General features: G+C 38.5%; 1 protein-coding gene across 10 annotated transcripts in view; it reads right to left on the reverse strand.

Moving 5' to 3' along the window:
* Window positions 1-25,695, reverse strand: part of TRPM1 (transient receptor potential cation channel subfamily M member 1) — a 109,417-nt gene extending 83,722 nt beyond the window's left edge. For 8 of the 10 annotated variants that reach the window (XM_055716186.1, XM_055716180.1, XM_055716181.1 and 5 more), the window contains exon 1: window positions 6,030-6,390. In XM_055716186.1, the coding sequence (XP_055572161.1) occupies window positions 6,030-6,152 (123 nt within the window). In that variant the 5' untranslated portion in view covers window positions 6,153-6,390. Of the gene's footprint in view, window positions 1-6,029; window positions 6,391-12,144; window positions 12,253-23,460; window positions 23,579-25,580 lie in introns of those variants that run through there. The other 2 variants (XM_055716182.1, XM_055716183.1) reach the window with 2 other exon arrangements.
* Between the last annotated feature and the right edge of the window lie 374 nt (window positions 25,696-26,069).

Below are 26,069 nucleotides of genomic sequence, written 5' to 3' on the forward strand. Positions count from 1 at the left end.
TGCACTTGCTGTAAATTGTGGGGTTATGCAGTATTTGCCCAGACATACAGATGCTCTATGAGATATGTGCATGTTCCTTGTAAGTAACAGCTATCACCAGTTCTAAAAATTTGCCGAACATTTGGACTCAAACACACTAAGAATGTCAAAAAGCTCACGCAAAACTCATTATTTTCTCATTGCTGGAAGCCACCAGGATGTAACAGTGGTTCGCAGGCAGCATTTTGGTTAGAGGTACATGAGGCTTTAACAGCTGTACAGCACAATAAAGTCTTGTCTCCAATTCCATGCTTACACCCTACCTTGAACAGTAAGCTTCCGTGACTTTGCTGTAACCTTTCCTTCACGCTACAGATCACATTTTACTAGCCATATGCACACACCATCTGCTCCTGCGGGATGTCTGCAGCATACTGCAAGGTAGAGAAGGGGCTCAGTGCAGTGCCGCATGCCTAGCTACGCTGGGTGACTCATACCTGCAGAATACAGACTCAACTCCTTATGAACAATTCCCAACAACAAAGAGATCCCTAAAAGCCATTCCTCACAATGTCTGTCTCGAGAAGAAACTTACAGGGTGTCAAGAAAAATGTCACGGACATGCCAAGGAGAACCATTTAAGTTCTACATTTCAAATTGCATAAATCCTTCACTACACTGATATCCTTTCTTTGGATGGTGTGTCACAGCAAAACAAAAGCCTTATAATTCACTTGGCCAATTGTGCATCCTGCCTAGGGGGTTAAAGGATTTATTTCCAATTCCTATTCAGATCAGTGAGTACTGTCTAACACATTCTATTATGGACTGTTTTTCACAATGCTCTTATCTAGTTTGTTGAAGGACATTAAGATACCAAATAAACACTAAACTGATTCAGTGCTGATTCAGCAAGGCAGTTCAGTAAGACAACCAGTAGAATGCTCTTTGTGGGACAGCATACACAAATGGAAAAGATTTGTCAAAACTGGTCAAATTTATATACCCGATGATAACATTTTTCAGTGTCTTTTAAGAACACAGCTACAGTACTGATTCTGCTGTAACAGTCATTGCATATTCTGATTTGACATTCCCTTTTTTCATTAAACAGAAGAGTACAGGCTATGCTGCTGTCTCCAAGTATAAAAATCTGTACCAGAGATCACATGCTGCCAAAGTATAGTCTTTGTTTGTTTGAAAAAGGGGAACTGACAACCTGTTGGTCTTTTCTCCAGACACAATTCTGCCCCAGTTTTTCTTTAGGGCTACCTGTGATGACAGTTTGATTATTACCCTGATATTTTTTGAGCATTAAGAACCTGCTGGGCTGTATTTAGAAAGAAATAAATTATTATACCTAAGCTACTTTCTTACTGCCATTACTCAACTGACTTCCCAAACTGGAAAAAAACAGCAGTGTTATCTCTTGAGCCACTGAGAGAATGGACAAAATGTTTGCACAAAGATGGTTTCTGAATCATCACAGAATTTTTTTAAAAAAGAGATTTGGAACTCTCAAAAGGAATGCGGGTGACAATTATTTCACTGTTACCAAGTGCTTTACCTAATCATAGCTGTAATATTAACCAGATAACTTCTAAATAAATCCATGAGCTAATCTTTTACAAACCATTGAAAGGTAAGGTAATTTGAAGGAAATCACAGCTCTTGACAAATAGTTTAGGAGCAGAAAGTAAATTCATCGCATTAATTTTTTTTTTTCCTGCTCAAAGTTTAATATTACCGCAAGCAAGCACACAAAGCATACAATTTACAATTAACAACTGCAACTAACTTTGAGGGATTTTATACTAATTTTCAAGCTTCATTAACAAATGGTAAGACAGATCAAAAGAGTGACTTAAAGGGGAGACAAAATTGTTTTTCTGTATAAAAGATCAAGTCTGGTCTAAGAGAATGTATTCATCCTTTCATGTCTTTTCCCTGCTTTGTCTGGTCATTTACAAAACACACAACAGCTTATTTGCCTTAGCCTGAAGATCTATTAATCTTTCCACCTTTGTAATCCATGAAAGCTTTTCTAATGAATCACTGGGTAATACTGTACTACCTTAATTTTTTTTTTTATAAAAAAGATCCATTATACTTTCTATAGTAGAGCTGCCGAGATTTTCGAATTTGTCTAATGTATTTAGATAAAATAATCTTTAAAACATTTTTGTAATATTCTAAAAAATAAATTCTTTTTAGACTTTCCAGTTATTTCTTGCACCATGTTTGATAGCCAGGAAGAAGACAGTGATGTGAGCAATAAAGCAATCTGAAATACATATTAGTATCTCTATAAAAGCTTATATCTAGGCATCTGAAAGATTTGTACTGAGTATATCCTTATACAGATAATTGCAGAGAATTTACAAGCATGGAATAATTGTAGGCAAACAGAAAAAACATGTAGAGAAAAGCTGTTTCAATAAAATGTTTTTTAGAGGAACAGAAAATGAGTCATAGTAGGTACATCTTAAAGGCATTTAGATCAGGCCAATGGAGATAGTAAGCAGACATGAAAGTGCTGTTTAGTACTACAGAAGTAATTTGAAGTAATTCCCATTAGTGGGAATGACAGACCAGTGATGTACATCCAGATAAGCTGCTTCCTTTTTTAATAAACTGAGATGTTTACAAGAAACAAAACGAAAACAGACATAAGCGTGCACACACACAAGCATACTCCTTTTCTAAAACACTGGGTTTCACATTTCATTTACAGCATTCTCTGTTGAGGTAAAGAATAATGCCTTTAATTGCAGAGCGGGTAGCAACAGGTGTTTTTGTAAAATTGCTCAAGAAGTAAAATGTCATCTTCCTTTAGAGCACTGCTGTCAAAATCAGGGCAATACACAGGAAAGCTAAGCAGAGTAGAGATACTTGGCCATTTTAGTTACTCTTGCTATTCAGCGCTACTGCAGTAAAAATCATGGTCCGGGACTGCATACTGTTACACACTCCTCAGAAAAAGGAACGTGAGAGTGGTGAAAGCGAAAAAGATTATTAGAGTGGTAGGTGAAATTTTCATTATAAATCTCTATGCTCTGCTATATCACATGGCTTTAACCATTTTCTGCCTAGGTTTTCCAGCTGTACCCCAAAGCACTGCTCCCCTAAAAACACACACCATTCAAGACTAGTTTCAATCCCTGTTTTCAGCTGTATCATTAGCAACAGTTCACATTCGATACACAGTATTCTCAAGCACAACAGTGCCTGAATTTCCTGCCTTGAGATGTCCAGAGATGACTACTTCCATTTGCCTTAACGCTGACAGTGTGCTATTAACCTCAAAGAGCCAATTAACATAATTTCTCAGCATAAGTAACACTCCCTGCCTACTACATAAGCCTAAAAATCTATCTTTTTAATCAAACCTAGAAATAATATTTTTCTCACAAAAGGTAAAGTTTTTGTTCCCAGAATGAACATTAAGGCAAATAAACACCAAAAGAATTAGGAAGACTAAAACAAACAAGCCATGAAGGGAACTTACAGCTTTTAAAAGACTTTTTTTTTTTTTTTAATAATTAGAAGTCAAACCTTGTAACAAAAAAAGAAAATCTGTACTGTGTTCATTGTACCTTCACTTCACTAGTCTTTCCTATGGGATTAGTGGGATAAGATTAAACTATTTTTATCTGGGTATTTTACCCTATTCCATTCAGGAAGTAAAATTCTGCACACTTTGCAGCATCAAGATAGGCTTGGGGGCATTAAAAAAAAGAAGAAGAAAAAAAAGCCGGCTGCACCTGGGGCACTATGCCTGCATTATGGATTTACTATTCATATTTCTCACCTTTAGGTAAGCCTAGATATATAAAACAAAATTTTAAATGGGAAATCCTTCTCACTCATTTCCTTTATCATTGTTTATTATTCAATAATTAAAGTTAATACTACTAGCCTGTGAACCTACTGCTTATCTTTGAAAAGTCATTTAGTTGACAAAGCAAGCAATATAGGTAAGCGTCTTGGAGGACAGTCTGGTTTTCACGCTATTGGGACACAGTCATGAGGCACCTGAGAAGCAACTGGGCAAGTAACAGGAAAAGTTACACAAAGTGACACTGCTTCTAAGTATTAGCTGACATTTCAATATGCCATTTTGCTTTATATCTATCAGAGAAGAAAAAACTGAACCCACTGCTGTCCTGGTTTTGGCTGGGATAGAGTTATTTTCTTTTCAGTAGCTGGTACAAGGCTGTGTTTTGGGTTTAGTATGGCAGCAATGTTGGTAACACACTGATGGTTTTAGTCATTGCTAGGTAATGTTTATACGAAGTCAAGGACATTTCAGCTTCTCAGACCCTGCCAGTGAGAGGGCTGGAGGGGTACAAGACACTGGGAGGGGGCACAGCCAGGGCAGCTGACCCGAACTGGCCAAAGGGCTGTTCCATACCATAGAACGTCACCTCAGTATATAAACTGGGGGGGCTGGCTGGGGGCTGCCAATCGCTGCTGGGGGACCGGCTGGGCATCGGTCAGTGCAGGGTGAGCAACTGCACTGTGCATCACTTGGGGTTTTTTTTCCTTTTTGATTTTATTTCTCTCTCCCTCTCTCTCCTTTTCATTACAGCTGTTGTTATTATATATTTCAATTATTACATTGTTCTTATCTCAACCCATGAGTTTCACCTTTCTCCCAATTCTCCTCCCTATCCCACTGAAGGGGAATGAGAAGGTGGCTGCATGGTACTTAGTTTCCAGCTGGGGTTAAACCAAGACAACCGCAAACAGTTTAGATCCTTCTGGTTTTAAGTGTTTAGGCTTGGCCCTGGGGACAATGACATTATAGCTGAAGTATTAATTATTTTTCACCTAGCACTCAATGGCTACAATAGGGCCTGTAATATGGGCATTACATGCAACTTGACAACGTAGCAGAAAAAAGGGCCAGCATCCCCAGTTAGTACACAAAAAACACTGCTGTAAATGACTTTATCCCTAGATAGTGCTTGCAATTCACCTGGTGATGGTCAATGACCATCAATCTCCACCAAAGAAGTCCCCCAAACATAGATATATTTTTTCTTGCATTCACAGATGACCATGACCAGTATTTCACATCACACAGAACAATCTTTTTAAGAAGGAAACATTTTAATACATGCTTAGCTGCCTGTGTGTGAATGACTAATTTCCCCCAAGATATCGCCAGACATTTTTCTCTCAGTTATGTTCCTTCAGACTTCCTTTCCCCCCTTTAATTAGATTCTGACGATAAGCAGAAATTAGAAGAGGGCTGGAGGGGTTGGAAGGCAAAACCTATTCTTCATTATTTGAATGGAGTCAGTTCAAAAATGGTCAGTTGAGCTGGAATCTAAGTAATCCTGAGTTGAAGTTAGTCTATATTTGTTCCAAATGAATCTATCAATCCTTGGACAAAAGATGTATTTAAATTCCCTTTGCAGCTGAAAACTGAATTAAGAAACAAATTCTTAATATTCATTTACAACATGCAAGCATATGACAACAGAGTGAGCTGATGCATTATAAAGCAATCACCTCATTTCTTCTTTCTCCCCTTTTTTCATTTATATACTGCAAAGTACACAATCTAAACACAAACTGTATTTCTTGTAGAATCTGTCTGCTATAAATGTTCAGTGACCCACACCAAAACGCTTCATACGTCCTCTCAGTCTTCTCATTGATTGCATCTAAATTTGGCATGAACACTACATAACAATAATCATCAAAATATGATTTTGACTACAGACCGGAATAATTACAAGCTAGCCCTGTTTGGTGATACTTAACCCAAAGATCCTTAAGACAGTGCGCTGGTGAAAGAACTCCCATAAGAGGGATAAGATTCATTGCCAGAACCAGTGCAATGAATGTGACTGATACTCCTGAGACTTTAAAAGAGCACAGAGGGAAAAATACTTGTTCTCATTTATAATGGTACCAGCTATTAAAAGGAAAAAAAAAAAAAAAAAACCCAGAGAAAAAAAAAAAGCAGCAAGAATAAAAGGGGCACTGTCTCCAGCTGTTTCCCTCAGATTGTACTATTTGGGTAATTTTAGACTTACCTTTTGCGATCCAGATGCCGAGCCCTTAAATGAAGTGCGTTTGAATGAGCCACTCATCCTCTGTAAGGAACCTGTGAACTTTCCTCCTTTTCCTTTCTTTGTCCCCTGGCCCTTACCCTCCATAAGGGACCCAGTACCCCAGCACCAAAGAAAACTCTGATTTTAGTCATGTAGTCTGAGCAGTTTTCTTCCTGAAGCCAAAAATCATTAAGTTACAGCTTAAATAAAGAGAGACACAGATGCCTAAAACAAAAAGCCAAACAATGAGACTCCGGTTCTGATATGCAACCTGTCACAAATGTTACCAGCCAGCTAGACAAGTAGAAAAACAAGGTAATACACTGATACAAACTGCTGTCCTCCTCCCTCTTCTCTACTGACTCTGTAATCAGGCTTAATGCACACAGCTTCTGCAAGCTATGGTTTTTAATGGACAGAGATTTAATAAATGGTGATTGAAGGTAAATCTACTTTAGAAACAGCAGCCCAAAAGGTTTTTATTTGTGCAAAGCACAGAGCAGTCAGATGGAAATTATTTTGGTATCAGTAGAAAGGCACATGAAAAGAGCAGATGGTCCTCAGCAGCCTATGGGTTAGAGGCCTGGTGGAATTCTGAAGGATAACTGCTGGTAGCGAGTGTGTCTACAGCACGTCTCAGGATGAGAGGGACCAGGTTTTAAAAGCAAATAACTCATAAGATCATGACTTAGAATCTAAGTAATTAGGGAACATGGGTTGGGGCAAATAAGGTGTGGTGTGTATTAATAAGAATTAATGAAGATAATATCTCAATTCATCTATTTTGTACTAGTCTGCCTAAATACGCAGAGTGAAAGCAAAAGGAGGCAGTTAGGAGAGAATACACAAGAAATGCGGAAAAGACAAGGTGCTTTAAAAGAACAACAAAATTATTATTGATTAGGAAACATCTAGTTGGCTCCAGAAGATTTGCCTTCTCAGATGTGAGCCAGGAATCTGTTAGAGAGCCTGTTTAGAAAAGATAGACAAGAAGCACAAAGAAATACAGAGACACATTTCAGAAATTTACACAGGGACTGCTGATTTGCAATTGTAAAGTAAGTCAGAAACACCACTGATTCACAGGATTTAGTAATACAGTCATATTTTTTAAAAAATTTACTTATTTACTTTTTTTACGTTCATCCCTTTGTCCCTCAATAAAGATGGGGTGGGTGCCTGCTTGCAGCTGGTTAGCGGAGGCACCGAAAATCATGCTGAAAACCTAAAACAAAACAGAAGAGAAGTGGAAGGGGCTGATAGATGGAGATGCACCAATTCCGTTGTTCTGGTCAGCACAGCTATAATCAAGAAAATGAAATTTCCCAGGCTGGCAAGGATGAGTAGCTGACAATTTATGACATACTTAAAGTTGTGTTGGGAAACAGGAGAGTAAAATTTCCATGTGCCGCGGGAGAATCACCTCTATTATATTAGTGCAAACAGTTTGTGGGATCAGGTTAACAGAATGTAGAAAGGAGGGCATGGGCACTAAAGGGTCACAAAAGAGGTCTTCTTTTCAAACCATTCATCAAACTTGTTTTAAGACATGGCTTGGCTTAAGTGAACAAGGCTGAGGTAGAACCTGGCAAATGGAATATAAAAATCGGGCAAGGGCAGTAAGCTGATAGAGCATGCACAGAGAAATCTCAAAGGTAGTTGCGATCACACAAGCTGCTTGACAAAGTAATGCCTCACAAATTCCATGTATGCCTGCTCTCCAAAAGGCTCTCTCCATTATATCTGGTCAGTTAGCAGCAAAACACTGCAGTTACTTCCTGGTCTCTTGTACCGTATCATTGAGTTAGCTGCAGAAGACAAAATATCTGGGTCAAAACCCACCCTGTTGTGAATTTAAACTGTCGTGACCTTTGAAACAAAACAAATTCCTTCTATTTATACCAGAACTTGAAGTTGCTCAACCCTGCCTTTTTCATCTATAAAAGTCATTGCTGCATTCTAGGACATATTCTCAAATGGTGGTAGCTATTACAGCAGTCACTTCTCTCAACACCGAGATTTAATGAGCTGAGAATACGTCCTCCTGATCTAGCACCTTATTTGATAATAATGAACAAAGCTGAAAGACATTCAGATATTAGCATATGCTGAACATTTTTGTTTTATATTGTAGTTTAAACAAATCCAGCATGAATGCCGTCAAGGAAGAACAACAACAAAAGCATTCAAGGCTCCTTTGCACAGTTCCTCTTCCTCAGCTACAACATGCAGCTGAATGCAATGAATGAAAAAGAGGTGCATTCTAGTCACTGTGACTTCACCTCACAGAGGCATTGCGTTACAACAGCACAGCTCTGGGCCGAAGTGATGTTGGGCTGCCTTACTCAGAAGTGGTGACTAATGGTATTTTGGTAAAGGACAAAAATGGGGACATGCTTTTCACAAAGCAGAAATTCAGAATACAGTCTGTTCTCCAAGATGCAATGGAGAATGTCAATAAGGAATTAACCTGATCGTTTTGGATCTGTGATTCTAAGACTTTTGTCTGAGCTCCCTGTAACCGTTTTTGGTACACTTTAAGGACCACAGTGGCTTTTCACAAGTCATCAGTGTCCAGGAGATGGTCACATCCAAGAGCCAGATGAAAGCCTTCCAGCAATCAATGCAACAGAAGCTGCTGAATATGTTAGTAGTTGAAAAACTAGACAACTACATTCTGCCGCTGTTCTCGTCCCCACTGTGTTTATATAACACTTCATGGGCTACTTCCACAATACTGAGGGAACAGCGACGTGCACCACACTGGCAATTTCAACAGCTCTGTGATTTAGAAGCACAAGTTTAACTGATTTTCTAGAAGAACTTGTGGTTTTAGGAGTGCAGTCTCACATTAGGAAACCTTTTAAACAAACATTGTTACCTAAGGTTCCTGTCTCACTTTGGAGTTTTCTACTTCACCATTTGAGCTGATTCAATAGTTTACGTGGTCTAAATCAGATCTGTGTAACCATCTGGTTTAAAGCACTGGGGGAAGAAGGGGTAGTAAGCTCTTGCAACAGAATACGGTTGACAATGAATGAGTATGTGACACAGCATGGAGGTCAAAGACCCTTAAACTGATTCTGAAACTGAACAATCCATGACATGCAAGGACACATTTGTCCGTCACTCTCCGTATTTTGCAATAACATCAAATTGGGCAAACGGATTATGAAAAACCAAAGACCACACGTCCCCAGAAAAGAGCAAGTGGAGTGCAGGCACACTCCATTTCCAGTATCACCTTCAAGGTCCCTGTCAGCCTGCTCCCTGGGAAGAGTGGTGTGCACCCATTTCAAAGTACACAAAAGTGTAAGATGTTAAGTACCTGTATACCCTACAGATACCACACCATGGAAATTTAACATCTGCAGTCACAGAAAGGTCCATGGTTCAAATGCCTTATCACAATGTTTTTTTTTAAAAAGTTAGTATTTTCGTTAAAGATAGCTGTAGTTTTCTCAGCCTATAGAAAATCTAAAACAGATTAAATTGCTCTTACTGTTCATGGTCAGAGCTATTTTATGATATCACATCACAGATGTCTGATGCCAGTTTAAAAAAAAAATATCGATTTAAAGCTTTGGTCCACCATGTCAGCTGAAACGTTTCCACTCACTTTGGTAGTCAAGCTAAATACAGAAAGCAGTTGTGTATAATCCAATGAACTTCATTTACATGGACAGACTGGGATATGATAGACTTATACCTGTATAAAGATTTATATGTAAAAGGCATGTAGGATTAGGCCTTCCTTCATTTTGCATTTAAGGTACAAACTAAACGTGAATTTCTTTGACAGACAATGGAGTATAAGCCAAAAACTAAAAGCACTTTTTCTTTTTTTTACTGGGATGTCTTAAAAGAATATTTTTTGTAAAAAAAACCACGTCACTGTCCTTGCACATTTCTGATACAAGAAAATTTAAACTGAAAAAAAACCTACATTCCATTAACAGTATTCATTAATTAAGCTAACAGGAGCTGCTGATATTGTGCTCGGTGCTGCACAAATGCTTTTCCAAAAAGGCTTATTCCAAGATAGTCACAATTAGTTATGTTGTGCTTGCTACCAAAACATCTAGACAAATGTTTGCACAAGCAAATCCATCTTCCACTTCAACAGGAATTATCCTGCATAAGGACATGACCATAGGCCAGGATTGTCTGAAATCACTATGGTGCTGCAAAATATTATCATTTTGAAGTCTTTCAACTCTTCAGAACCTCCCCATTACTCTGTTACTGATAGGATAAACCTGCTACTCTCCCAAACTGAAAGCAAATGGAAATGTCAAAATTACTCTTCAAAAGGATTTAATCCTGTTAATCCATTAATGTATTCTCTACAAGTTGGCTAGCTTCAGAGAGCCATTTCAGTTATTTAATGTATTTTTAACTTGAAAAAACCCAGGCTCTTCCAAACTGTTTTTCTCTTACTGTACATATAAAAAGCTGCAGGAGATCAGACTATTATCTCACCGGTGTGTGCAATAACCTCCAAAGCAGATAACAGAGGGCCTATCTGAAATGAGCTGGAGCAGAATGAAACTGCACAGCATTTTATAGTCAAGGTAAAGGAAAGGAGCACTAAGTTTCCTGACTACTAACAAAGTGCTTTGCCTTCCAAATCAGACAGTTTTGCAGCAGTAGATTTACTTTTGAAGGAGCAACATGAAACCAAAACTGTAAGTAGAAATGCTCCTCATTCTGGACTGTTGCATACTTCAAACTATAAAACCAAAAATGTTTAAACATTTGTAAACTACTACTGTTACTGGCTTCTCAGTGGTCCAGTAACAGCATTGCACTTGCCTTTTCTCATTTCCTCACAGTGAACATTTTCCAGTCTTCTCGACCTCCCCCATCTACACATTCAGATGCAGTGGTCACGAATCATGCAGATCACAGAATTAATATATTAATTTGATATCATTAATAGAAAGCTGTGGAACAACTGCTAGGTCTCATTATTAGCCAAAACAAACAAATCACTCCACTACAACACATTTTGAAGTTTCTTCCCATAAGATTTTTATAGCTTTCTTCCCTCTCTTTACAAAGAACTAAAGAATTACGTTTTAAATTTTTCCTTCTTCTTGAGTTCTTTGCCATTTGTGCTACAAGTACTTTTATATTTGTAAAACTTAAAAACAGATAGGAAGGGATGGAGGAAGGAAGGAAGGAAGAAAGGAAGGGAGAACCTAATGGCAATAAATACAGCATTCATCGACATAAATGCAGAACGGGTAGTGACAGTGCTCCACAGTGGGGTACAGTAACTTGGTACCAAACTAGAGGGAAAGGCATTGAGGTCCAGAAGATCAGACAGACACTGGGGGATCAAAAATTACACAAACATTGAATTACTTGTTTTATCACAAACTCCATTACAAGTAGTGCCATTCAGCCTCCAAATAACTTTATCTTTGTTTTCTTCATAAATTACAACTATCTTCAAAAAGTTAATGACATAAGGCACAGATTAAAGCTCTGTTTTTACACATTATATTCAGGACTGTAATTTCTGGCCTTACTGTTAACATGAATAAGACATAAATGATGGGTAGGTTTAAAGAGTTATGAAGAGGAACAGAAATCAAACCAGTCAAACAAAAAATTCCAAAGTTCCATGTCCCTAAACACAAGAGGAAAAAATACAGAAGTTACATTTTCAAGTTCTGAAGGAGCTTGAACGCATCATGAAATCATGATGGTCTTCCTTGGCAGTATGGTAATTTTCCAGGCAAAGTGTATTTCTTATTTGCAAAAAAAAAGCTTTATAATTTTGCAATACAGAAATTGACATCTTTCTTAGGTCTGAGTAGCTGTAACTTAAATAATGAGGAGCATTTGGAGAATTTTACACCATTTTTACAGAACTCTCCTTAAAACTTCCTGTGCACAACAGAACTGATAGTGGAAGCACCGTGTCTTCGATTCCCTTTGACAGTTCACACTTCAGTTATACACTGCAGTACATTATTGTTTTATCTCAGTTAAAGGTCTTAGCCATTACGTGCTCCAACAGTTCTTGATTCTTTAGTTTCCACCCCTGAAATGAAGCACAGAATTTTGTTCAGTGCTGATTACCTACCATGAGAATAAGCACGCTGCAGGCTACTGGGGACTGCTGTCTGCTGGGCAAAGAAAGCTGACTTCTTTTTCTGTAAACTACATATCCTCAAAGCGATGCTGTAGGAACCTAGGCAAAAGCATATTTGGGATTAAAAATGTAACAATTTCCACAGCAAAACTCACACAGCACGTAACTGGCAGGTGATATCTTTAGAAGTTTCATTTAGTCAGTTCTACACTTAAACTCAAAGGAAGACTGTAGGCCACTTTGTGGTACTTTTATTCAGCATTGTCTGTTTATCCATTCCAAGGGTCTGTGTTATTTAGCCACTGTCTGTTCCCTCTCTCATTCTCTTGCAAGAAAAATAGCAGGTTTAAAATAAAATTAAGCAGATCATGAGACATGTGGACAGAAGAAAAAAAAATAAAGAATAACTTCTGTGTCAGTAGGCCTGTAAATTGGTGCCTGTGTTACCACCTTCACATATTAGAAATAATGTGTACTGCTCATATAAACAACAAAATGCGTGCCAGTAATCTTATTTCCATAACCTGCCTAGGGAGTAGAACCTGCAGAGACCCACCAGATCTTTTTGTCACCTCACCCTTGGGGACAGACTCAGCTTCCCTACATCCCTAGAATCACAGAAGAAATGAAGTTGGAACGGCTTTTGAAGCTCACCCAGTCTGATCTCTCCTGTTCAAGGGAGAGCCAACTGAGAAGCTGGATCAAGTGGTTCAGGGCTTTGTCCAGCTGAATGCTGAAAACCTCCAAGGACGGTGTTTCCAGTCCTCTGGCCAGCCTGCTCCACTAATCAACTGTTGCCCACTGTAAAGTATTTTTTCCATATGTCCCTCTGGAATTTCCCTTGCTGCAACTTAGAGCCATTGTTTCTTCCTCCTCCACCTCTGTGAAGAATCTGGCTCCATCTTCTCTGTAACACTCCTCTACTTTGTGGAAAACTGCAAGTAAATTCCTCCTCAGCCCTCTCCTCTCCAGGCTGGACAAACCCAGCTCTTCTAGTCTATCCTTATACCAGGTGCTTCCATACCATAATCATCCTGATGGCCCCCCACTGAGACATTTTTCAATCCCTCTCCTGTGATAACAGGCTCCCGAAATGAAGACAGTATTCCAGATGCAATCTGGATGCCAAACATAGGAAACAAACATTCCCCTCTTCCTACTACAGCACAATACAGAGCCTTCATCACCACGAGGGCACACTGCTCACTCATCTTCAATTTGCTGTTCACTGGGATTCCAGGTCCCACTAACATGTAGGCCTTAGTAAAATTTTAAGTTAGCGTTGGTCCATTCCTCAAGCTTGGTGGAGAAACACACACAGCCACACATATCCCTCCTTAGTATGACTGCCAGTTTCCTACAGGTGCATTCTATCCCATTTTCCAGGACACTGAAGTGTTACACTGTATCAGCCCCCATCATTACACCTACAGACACATTCACACTGAAAATTAAAAGTGAAAAAAAAAAGGGTTCATCTCTGCAGTTTAAAATTACTGCATTGAATTGAAGCACAGCAGGATAACTTGGAGTCTGAATTTGTGATGGGGTGGTGTCTTAGATCTTGCAATCTTAACACAGCATCCTTAGAGACATCAAAGAACTGGTTTACAACAGGCAGAACTCCATATAACTGCAGGCTGAGCCAGTGAAGACTTCTTGCATAGACAGGGCTAGCTGTCAGCTGTTTAACAATTTTCCATGTGGCTACACAACCAGTAGTACTAACAGTAGAGCAGCCTGTGGTTGGATGAGCTTAATTTGATCATAGAACACCATGAGCTGCTCTCTTACAGCTCTGTGGCTTCTTCTCCCTAGGTAGCCTCCAAAGTACATTAGAGGCTGCTCATACAAGCAGAGAGCTAGTTTTCAGTGGGTTTCGAAGCACACTGTGACACACAGCAATTTAGAGCACAATCACCTTCCACCTAAAGTGAGTAGGTGTGGTACACTGGAAGTGGAAGAGAATACCTTATATCACAGAAATGGTGTCAGGAGAGCATTTTTACAGGCAAATTTGTTCATCACTGCACCTTTGACATTCATATGCTTTCAAACAACACCACAAGAAGCTCTAGTTACTACTAGCAGTGACTTCATATCTGATTAATAAAACTAAATTAGTTACCTGGTTTCCTTTCCTGGTTTGAAACTGCCTGGGAAGGAAGAAATAGCAATACAAGAAAACGATGGCTGAGAACAGCACAAAACACTATGTGCATTCATCTGTTCCTGCCCCATATACAGCAGTATTATGATTAGATTGCATTGCCTAGAACTTAATAGCTATTGCTATATCACTTTCCATCTTAAGATTGAATAGAATTGAACATTAAAAACCTAAATTCAATATCCTTGGGAAGCAAGAAAGCATTGTCAACTCTAACAAAGGATGGAGCGGCTGAGGCAAGGGACAGCTGAATTACTTGTTTACATCTGTGTGATTGAAAAAATAAGAAGGACCTCCAGGTGTGACACATCACCTTTTTGTTGTTGTTGGGGTTTTAGTTCCCCCCCCGCCCCCACGTACCACTGATGGCAGTGTTGATTACCAAAAGAAAAACAGTCACAGCTCCCAGCTTGGATGGACTGCACATTTCCTTATCCTTTAATTACACATGTACTGGTAGTAGTGGATATGCACCACATGTCAGGCAGGCATTGGATAATGCCTTCCATGGAAAAGGATAACACACCCATACTTTACACATCAATCTAATTTTCTGCTTGAGCTCTCTTTTCCCCCTATAAGTATTACCCATATAACTAACAGAAATCCAACTCATCATTTCACATCATTTCACAGATAAGGAACAGTATAATTGGTTAAAGGTTCAAATATTGATAAGAAACTCGCTAATTTTGATTGCTCAAGCTCAGACAGTTTCTGACCTAATTCTGAAAAATGCTGAACAAGCATCAGCTCCTATAATAGCAAACGGGAGCTGCCACATTTCTTCAATTCAGATTCTTGTTGCCTCAAATGACTTTTCAAACACTGAAGCAGATAAAAGCCCTTATCCAGCATGTAAGACTATCTAAATTAATCTCAGTGGGCATTTGTGAGGACCTAGAACATCATTAATGGGTATTCTTGGAAATTCAGGACTCGATGGCACATTGTATGCCACAACCCCATGTACAGTAATTTATTTCACATGCAAATTGCCTACTAATATAATTAGAGAGCTACTGACATCTTACTGCTGTTCTCAAAGAGGCAGAGCTGAAAAAAGGACAGTGGATCCCTTCACTACTCCATCACATATTCAATTTCCAACCAAGCTGAAAAAGCTGGGGGCACATTTAGAAACAGCTTGGAGGCACTCTGACAAATCACTTCCTTGTCTCATCCTAGGATTATGCAAATAGTTAGATCTTCCAAACAAAGAAAACAGAAGAAAATCAATGTGTTGACTTCTGCTTCTTTAAAACAGGGAGAGGTAAAAGCTGAATTCTAAAAATGGAACTACGAAGGTAATTATAATAAAAAATATTGCATGCAGATTAAACTTCATAACTGCTTTAGGGACACAAAAACATAATAAGCAAAGCACTTTAGAAGTAATGCAGCAGTTCAGTTTGAATACTGAATTTAAATACTAAGTTACTACAGATATTTCAGGCCTTCACTTGGGATAAATCTGTTTTACCTGTGCAAAGCCTAAAGCACTGGCTGTGATGTTTCACTCCTGGTTTTACTGTTTAGAATGGCAATGTTATGTTGCTTTGGGATTTTATGAAATTTTATGAAATTTCAGCTCCACTAATGAGCCAAAGATTGAATGCACTGTAGAGCTGCAAATTCTTTCGTAGGCAAAAGCAGAGGGAAAGATAATTTTAAATGATTTCTCCAGGTCTATTCATTGCTTCCACTTTCATATGAATAGCTACAGAATAGTACCAAGCCAGGGGCAAGAACTTTGCTCCCTGCAACACTTGGCTCTACCAGCTTGTGCACTTAGCTACTAAACTGGTACCAAGGTTCCAAGTAATGTGCATAAGGAATATTGGTATCTTTCCATAAACTGCTGTCTTCAGAATGTACCATGCAACCTCAGTCAATTCAGACCAGGAAACTGGGCTAAGTCGTCCCTATCTCAGAAAAGCAGCTGTGCTTTAAAACAGTTCTGCCTTTTTGTTCCTTTTCCTACAGCAAACTTTCTAAAGAATTTCAAGTTTATTAAAACACAGTTATTGTGAAGTATTTCAGTTTTGATAAACCAGTACTTTTTGACTGAAACCTCTTTCACTCATCAGTTCTCCAATCAGCTACATAAATAAGCATTTCCATATTGAAATAAGAAATGGAGAAAGATCCTAATTTGAATACATTTGTGTAAGTTACGGGGCAGCCATTGGAAAGCTGAGCTAATGCAAGTATTAGTAGAATGAAACCCAGGCCCTGTTAGTTTCTCATGAACCTAAGAATGCAGTAGCACTGGTGAAACTGATTAACCATCTTCCATTAAAAACCACAGATCTATGATGCAATTCTTGGTTATTACTGTGCAGAAGAAATAAGAATGCAAAACTTAAGTTTCTATAAAAGCAACATTTTCAGTAAAACTATTGAGATCTAGTGTTGTGAGGAAAACAGAAATCTTTTTTAAAAAAAAGGTTTCAAAAAATATGGAAGGCACTTCTGTGGACCAAAAATATGTACTTATGATCAATATTTATCCAGCCAAAGGCATAAGTAGTGGGTTAAAAACTCATCTAGGTGAAAAACAAGTTCATGGGCTCTCATTCAGTGTAAGAAGCAAAGCAATTTGCTTTTTATTTTGTCTTCAAAGCCCAATTTGACACAATATTAAGTTGTCCATAATAGATACTGGTGGAAACAGATGAGAAACATCACTAGATCTCGGATAGCAACCTAACGTGCAGAATTATATAGCATGAATTACAATTGGAAATAACTGAATTGCTGTAACAGGATAAAACCCTCCTTCCTCTCCTACGTGTAGAATTTAGCCTTGGAATTGATTAATTCAGGACCTATATCTGCCCAGTTACTTTGAAAGGAGCACAGGTAGCCTGTCATCCTTGGACCAGATGAATTTCTAGTCCCCTTGCCTTTAGTTATATGGAAAGAATTAAAGAGAAGAAGCTTGGAACAGAATTCAAAAACCTGAATTCAGTCCAGCAGTTCAGAACGTACAGGCCCATGCAGAGCTGAAGATCCTCGGTAACTGGTATGGAACAATGTCAGTGTGGCAGCAGCTCAGTCATATTGTCCTATTACTCTGGATACAAAGCTGAGTCTTTAAAAACATTCTAGGATTACAAATCTACTTTAAGGATAATAACAACAAATTAATTACAATGATGTTCATTCAGTCTCAGCACACCTTTCCTTTTAGGAAGAAACTTTCTCTTACCTATAAGTAACTTTCCTTTTAGACAACTAGAAAAACGGAACTCTTTCCTGTCCTCACAGTTGTAGCAAAACAACAAACTAATGACAAAAATGATTATACTGTACTCCATGTGATTATCTTCCAGACCAGACCAGCTTTGCTGCAAGCCTCTCCATTTTCTGTGCATCACCAGCCCTGAGCAAGGACTTCTCACTGGACTCAGGCTTGTGTATGTGACAAAGCACTTCCTTGTAGTTAATTAAAATACCTATTAGTCTAGACTGACAAACGTTAAAAAGTACTAACAGAGTATTCACCCCTGGATGACCACTATGATCAGTTTGCCTGAAAAATCAGCTCATGATTTTTCTTCATTTTCCCTATATTTTCATTATTTTTCTAAACACTCTGTTTATAGTCAAGCAATTAAATGTGGTAAATAAAATGCCTTTAAATATTTCCTGTTAAATATAGTTTGAAATGTTTTCCTCTTCTGCCTAAAACATGGGTGAAACTGTCTGTACATTAACACGGTTATTTTTGCTCTGTAATAAAAATGGAATGCTAGCCCTGTTGCATTAACAAACTGGAACTAGAGGGGAGCACCAAGGGTCCATTGTGTTGGGCAGACTGGAAATACGCTGGGGGCCTTGTGGGTGTAAGCAGGGTGACCCTAGATCCAAAATGCAAGACAGACTGTTTTCAGAAGTAGAACCATTGCCACCGGTGGTGACCTCCCACTGAAAATGTGATTCATGCCAGGTGCTTTAATGTATACTGTATACAATCAGCTTCAGCCTCACAATCTTAAAAGCAAAGGGGCTTTGACATAGATTTCAATGAGGATAGGATCTCATGACAGTAATAAGAGTTTTCTTTCTAATTTCAGCTAAGCAAAAAATTGTCATCATTTCAGCATTCAGTTCACTGCTTTCTACAACGCAATACTGTGGTCTCAGAGAAAGCTAGTTAAATAAATCTAGAATATTTCCATATGTACCAGCCAACTAAAATAAAGGCTGAAAGAAATACTTAGAGATACTTAGAAAGAGATACTTAGCTAACAACAGAGGATGTGGAAGGGTAGTGAAGAAAAAGAGAGAGCTGAAGAATGAAATCATAAACAAAATCAGTAATTTAAATACAAGTGAGCACTGAAGCCCACAAAGCCCCACTGATCTGGGAGCTGAAAGAATGAGCCTGTAACTCTGCAAGTACCTTATTTCTGCTTCCCACCACAACGCAACACCTACAACTGGTGACAAAAGCCCGCTCCCTGCTTGGGTAAACAAAGAAGGTCTGAGCAGCTGGAACCCTGCTCTTATTCAACATACTAAATAATGAAACAAGGCTTCCTACTGTGCTCCACCATTCCCAAGACAGAGGAAGCAACTGCTTCTTGTTAGGAGATAACTGAGTTGCTATCAGTTCTAAAAAGGAAGGACAGACTTCCATTAGATGCTTCATTAATGTTAATGTACCAGTTCTCTTATTCATAGCACTGAATTCCAATGTGAAATTCCAAATACATAGTTACTAGCACCGCATCCATTTGGTACCTTCAGTGGTAAATACCTCTTACCTCCATCATTTGGGAACTCGGTTCTCCCTCACAAGTAACGCTTTTTTTTTTTTTTTTAAGTGTCACCAGCTCCATCTGGTGGGTATCCTGCACCACATATTTTCTTGACGGGAAAATAGCACTTTCTAATACCGTTTTGGTTGTCCTTCCTTTAGAAATATAAGCATTAAAATGTCTACTATTTCATTCGGTTTACATTATATTACCATGTGGGAAAGGTCAAATATGCTGAAATATCCATCTTCATTCTCAATTAATTGTCCAGGAGAGGTTTAAAAACCTCTCTGTAAGGAAAGGAATTTAATTGGCCAGCGACCTTTCCTAAACCATAATGTACTGTTATTGTACATAACCATGTTGGCTCTGATTCTGAAAACTGCTTTTCAAATGAGAAAAATAAATAAAATACATACATAAAATAAATTTTGACCAGTTAGTAATAATGGCAACTCTAACCTAGAGAAGACCTAGAAATAGGCATATGCAATACATTTTGATGCAAGAAGAACAAGGCAACATGAAGTATGAGTTAGCTGCAAGATAAAAGTAAACAGGTTCAGAAGCAAGGTGAGGAACCGAGAAGCAGATCGTCTCTTCCTGGCCCTGATTTCCTCTGGGACCATGTGCAATCACCCCATACCTTTAATAATTTGGTTTCTTTATGTGAACAAAAGAAGCAATCATATAAACCTATGCAAAGACTCTTAATTCCCTGATATTTGTAAAATCATCTGGAGTCCTTGGACAGATTCAGGTGTGACTACTGTCCACAAAGTGCTTGAGCAAGCAATCCCTACGTCTTCACAAGAACTTTCTCAACTGTATTGACAAGGTCGCAGTTCTTCACAGTCATGAATTTAAAAAATTTATGAGATATTCAAAGTACTCTGCCAACTTTAATGAAACTTGCAAAAAAGAAAGAAAGGGAAACCTCTGCTTGAATTTTCAAGGGTGTTTATTTAAAAGAGTTGGCTACACGAACCAAACATCTAATTTCAGAGTTCACACATCAGCAGAAGTAAGAAAAATAAATGAAGAGCAACAGAAATCTAATAGTGTCAATCTGTCTTCTCTGCATTGTAACTTTAGCCTTTAAAGGTCTTTTTATTTCAGTTAAATTTACTTATCACAAATGATGCAGTCGGGAAACACAGATCCATAACCTAGCACACATCAGCGAGCAATGAATCAGCATCTCCTGTATGGTCTTGTCTAGCAGAGCTTAACACCATCTCAGTGTATTGCTGGTTCCTATTTATTCTCGTTGCTTAACTCACCGAGTCCTGTGAGATTCCAGTGGGTTTTAGCGTTATGCTGGATGTTTTCTGGTTGTAGCATTTTACCTTCTGTTGATAAGTATTTGTTAAGAAGAGAAATACGTATCAAAGTAGTGAAACCTAATTAAACTGAGGGAGATTTTAAGAAGCCAATTAGGAGAAAATGTCATTTCTCTCATCTGCCTACCAAGCACTAGATAAAAATGCAACTGTGCCTTTTGCTGACCATATGTGCATAATAAGAATAAGGCAAACCCATAACATTTGTATTGATTTCCTGGGAATTGCCAACAGGAGTTGCTGTAATGCTCATACTAGAGCAAGGCAACACCACGCACTCTCACTCACAGACTGTCAGGAGCACCTCATCCCTTTTATCTGCTGATTATAACATTAGCTCCAGTTTACGCTCAATGGTGAGATGTCCCAAGTTAATCGTAGAAACAAAAAGGTTCTGGGCAGCTACAGATTGCTACTCTAGTGGCAACAACTAGACCTAACAGCCCCCAGCCTGCCATGCCCTCTTACTGTGAGAGGCAAACGAAAGTTAGCTGTGGCAGACCAATCACCCAGGTCTCTGTCCAGAAGCAATTATACAGAGAATTCCCACCTTGACCAGCTCCTTCAGTTACAGGATCTCCATTTCTGCTAGGAACATTTATCACAGTAATACATTCCAACTGACCAACTCACGTCACACTGATCTCCACAGATAAGACGGATGACAGTGGATTTTCTTTGCTACTTCCTAAATTTCAATAAGTGACATTGATAAAGGGGTACCTAATGGGGCAAGGAATTCTCTTTTTTCCTTTTTCATCATCAATCTAACATTTTTGTAGTTGAGATCACTTAAGTTAGCCCTCTCTCTCTCCCGACTATAAAGTCTCAGAGGCATCAATAAAATCAAAAACTGCTCCAAAACACACCTACTACAGTCAAATGAGCAAAGTGAGACAATCAAAACCTACAATCCCACCTGACCTTGCGGTAATAGGATCACATCAAGATTAGTCAGTCATAGATTAAACCCACTGAAGGAAACTAATCTTTCTGCGGTCAGCTAAGACTATATGTTTACCCACTAAGCTGGGAAAAACTCAAGAGTGTAAAATGCTTATGTGCTGGAAGAGACCACCTAGGCTGCAGCTACCTGAATGTTTAGCACACTTACTGCTGCACCACTGACCTTAAGGTAACTTCAGAAAGGAAAAGCTCTTTAAACAGGTTTTTAAACTATATTGTGTGACTGATGAAAAAAATATACATTCAAGTCAGTAGAGCACTGTTATAGTAAAAGGCTCTTACAGACTCTACTAATACACATTTGGGCAGTCAACGTTTTGTCTGAGCAAAGCAGTGCAGACAGCTTCCAGAAGAAATTCTGCACATCAGCACAAAGATGCCTTGCAGGCACCGGGACAGCCTTCCTTTGGCTGGCAGAGAAATATTCCATTCAGACTGCAAGCAACAGGAAGCTCTAAGCTGTGGCAGCTCCGAGAAGGAACAGCAGAACCACTGTGTTTCTCTGCCCATGAATACAGCAGCTGGTAACTCTGCCTAACTACAAATGTAGTAGCCTACTTCTATCCTGCCGTGTCCTTTTGCACAGCAATCACCAGAAAGCCACAGTACAAAATGGGCGTTTGTTCCCTGCTAAGTACCGTCAAACTACTGCTTGCCCAATCTGTAACAGTAATGGCACTTGTCAATCTCCATCCAGGGAATAAGGTACATTTGGGGGCATCTTCTTCCTCATAGGAAGTTCCTTTCTGGTGCATACATCACACTTCTTCCCTAGAAAATTATTTTACCAGTCCACATCTTCAGGAGCTACTTCCATTCTACTGTCTTTGTCCAGGTTTCTCACAATCCTTTTGTACACTTCTTTCTCTCCTTCACCTTTATTAATTAAAATGTATTCTGGGATATCTATTTTGATTTTTCATCAAAATATCACCATTTGACTGAAAGAGGGGATCTGGGGGAATTAACACAGGAATAAAAAAATGTTTTGGCAGTGTTTCCTCACATGTCGTTAGTTTTCTACTTATGGAAACAATCACAGTCCAATGTCTCCAGATAACATGGCTAACAGTTGTACCTGAATAACCAAGAGTCTGAGCTGACACTGAAGATACTGCTTTACTGAAAGCATAGGATAAGTGGCACCAAAACCAGACTGTGCAAACCTCTGGACAGTCACCACTGCAGAAGCACCAGAACAGCAAGGTCCCTGCATGGGAGAGTAGCTGCCTGTCTCTCTGTCACCGTCATACTACTGGTGCCTAACTTACCAAGTTGGTCTATTTTGATACTCGTCTTTTAAAGAGCTCCCGGCTCAACAGAGATAAAAGTGCAAAACTTAAAATTAACATATCCACTTAGTGTTTGCAAATGTACATATGCATATATCCAGTCAATATATTCCTGCTTATTAGTCTATGCAAAGAAGCTTTCCCCGTGTCCTCAAGAAATTTCATCTTCATGTGCTACAGAACAACAGAATTGCAATGAAATTAAGCCTTCAAGAAATGAGTAGATAATGTCTTGCAACAAGTTCATAAATAATGAATAAAGTCCAAGACTAATTTGACAGAAGATAAAGAAAAATTCTTGACTACCAGAAGACATTTCAGTTCAACAAGAAGCAGTATGTTTTGTGCTGTGCAATACAACATGTTGCTTTTTTTCCTTAGCAATCTACAGATTTCTGGGCCCATTCCTGCATACATTACAGGTGTTGAATTCTCCACATAAAATTTAGTGTAGTTCAGAAACAAAAGTGGTGCATATTTTAGGACTTACATGGGAGTTAAGCATAGACTGGCTTTATGCTGGCCCTCAGCAGTAGGCTGAATTCCACCTTTAATGAATTTAATATGAACTAGGCTTTTCCAGGATCTGCAGGACTGGGCCTATTGTTAAATTAGAAAACTTGTTATATTGTTTCACTGCAATTGTGTAATTCTCAGCATACACACATTTTAATCAGAATTTTGACATTTGTTTAGTATGAAATTAGCAGATACAATAGGAATCAACCAAAAGGACAAAATAATATGATTATCACACGGTTGTATACCTGTGATGTAAATCCAGTCAAATTATTCCATTTAGCTCTTTGCATGTGCAGACATTAATCAATTCTTTGTTCTGTGTTTGTACAGTAACTAGCTCAACAGGATCCATGCCTTAGCTTTCTGGGATCATAAAAAAAAAAAAAAAAAAAAAAAGAAAAGAAAAAAAAAAATCAGTACCACCATGTGCTTGTTAAGGTTTTTGGTTTTAATCAAATTCACCAGGAAAGTAAGTGTATATTACCTTCTCACTATCCCCTACTCCCACAAGATTCTGTTAAAAATATTAGTATTGAAAAGAAAACACATTCAATGCAGAAATATTTTTGCATCCATTAACAGGATTATTATTCCCTAACAAGACTCAGGAAACTTAACACCAAAAGCCTATTTTTTTCAGGACACACATAGTTGTAACCATGAATGAAGAAAGTCCCAAACTGAACAAGGAAGAAACACAGTGATATGGTATCTTGAACCATTAGTATTTTTAAGATGAAAATTTGGCCTCAGCTTAATGCAAAAGGTTTAAAACTAGTTGTGATGGAAGTCTGTCTGGCTTGAAATGGGAACAAGACTGAAAGCAACCATTTGTAGCTCTGAACACATACGTATGCAATTACTTCTGATGACTGTATCTTTGGTTGACTCCATTTGCAGACACTTATCCTGACAATGTGTGACTCTTACTTCCTTAGGTTAACCCACATTTTATCCAAGATGTCCTTGCAAGATGGATCCTTGGAAGAATTATGTTTGCTCTCAACTTCTGAACTTTTCATTTCCAAACTTGTGCAGTCTGAGGAAAGCGTGAAGGCACATGCTGTTATCACTCAGATTGGTATTACTAGCAGAAAACTCTATCAAGCAAGATTTCTGCAGCAAAATTAACAAGAAGTTTCAAGTAGAAAGGCACTTTGAAGAATTTCCCATTGCCACCCTTGAAACAGGTAGGTAGGGCTGCAAAGAGAATGTCTAAGTTGTGTGTTTATGACACATGTGGTTGCATGAATACCCAGCAAAAGAGTGAGTCCTCACAAACTAAACCAGATGTAACCACGACAGACCGAGGTTTTATTGTTGCCATCAAGCTCTCTTTGGTTTGGCTGATAAATAGGGAGTTGTTACACCCATATTTGCTAGTGCTTGCTGGCTGCTGTGCACTGATTCAGTCCTGCAGAACTCTCAAGCTCTCATCTCAATAACCATGAGGTGTCGGCAGTTTCCCATCAGAGCCACTAAAGGCCCAGCTGGTCACTAAGCCCACTGCCAAGCTCCATTTCAGCAGCCACATAATCAATACAGATACAAGGAAAGCTACTGTATTGATCTAGTTTGATTTTCTGTGATGTGTTCATCTCAAAATAAGCATGACCATATTATATTCCAGTGTGGTTGGTAAAGTGAGATGAACTGCAGATTTTCAGAAATCTATCCCTTGGCTTCATGTCAAGGAGGAAGGAAGAGATAATCATGATAGTGCAACAAAAATACCAATTAGAATTAGTTAATCTCAAATCTTTGCCTTGCATCTTGCTTACAGCATCAGCCATTTTTCATTCATCTATTTCTTTTACTGTTCTGTGTATCAGCAATGTTTTCTTCTACAAGTTTAATGAGTACTAAAGAAACCTGAAGTCTGATAAAGCTTTTAACAAGTACATATCAAAAGCTATGTATGCACCTCCATATTTCTTCCTCAAGCATGTTTCAGATGGCTAAAAATTTACTTTCATTGTTCATTTTGAATATATGAAAAATAATCCCTCTCTTCTTTTAAATAGAAGAAAGATAGAGAATGTCTTTGCTTATATAACATATTCTACGTATACAAAATTGTTACTGTATTAAAATAGTTCAGATTTAAACTACTTAGGATGATTTAAAGTTCAAGTGTCAGAAGACATACTGGAGGAGATAACTACCACTTGGGAGAAAAACCCAGGCAACTCTTAAAGGCAGAATGAGCCTTTTTAGCATCCTGCTCTGCAAAAGACCTTTGACCCAAGCAAATGGCCACTTAAACAATGGTAGAAATTGTGACCGCATTTCTTCTCTCAGTTGAACCCAATCTGTTCATTTACCCTGCTGTTTTCCTTAAAATAGAAAAATGAGAAGCTCCTACCTTGTCAGACTTGAAGAAAGCACCATATCCTTGGGAATGCATGTTAAATATAGTAAGATAACATTTAGTTTAAAATCAAAGTATTCCCCATAGCCCTTAGCATGCAGAGGTTCTTTTTGCTCTGCTACAGGGTGTGCAAACGTCTACTCAAGGTATTAGAAAAGGTTAATTCCTAATTACCTCGGCTAAGCCTGCTTGCTGCTATGGTCTACTCCAGGCTTTATTCCTATTAGAGACTTATTGGCTGCCCAAGATGACAGTGCTGTGTCACAGGTAATCAAGAAAGTGACAAGGTGAAGGGCTTCTAAAAATTTACCTTTAGTAAAAAGATTGAATTATTAAGTCTGTAGCCTTTTAAGACTAAAAAAACAAGCAGATAGTTACAGTTTACTTTTCCAGTATTAGCTGATACGCAGTGAAGTCACATACCCTTTCCATTCACAAGCCAAACTGACACTCGAAGAATCAATGACAGCAGATTGGAGCAGG

Source organism: Falco cherrug, chromosome 7, assembly GCF_023634085.1.
Source record: "Falco cherrug isolate bFalChe1 chromosome 7, bFalChe1.pri, whole genome shotgun sequence".
In the NCBI taxonomy this organism is placed as follows: Eukaryota; Metazoa; Chordata; class Aves; order Falconiformes; family Falconidae; genus Falco; species Falco cherrug.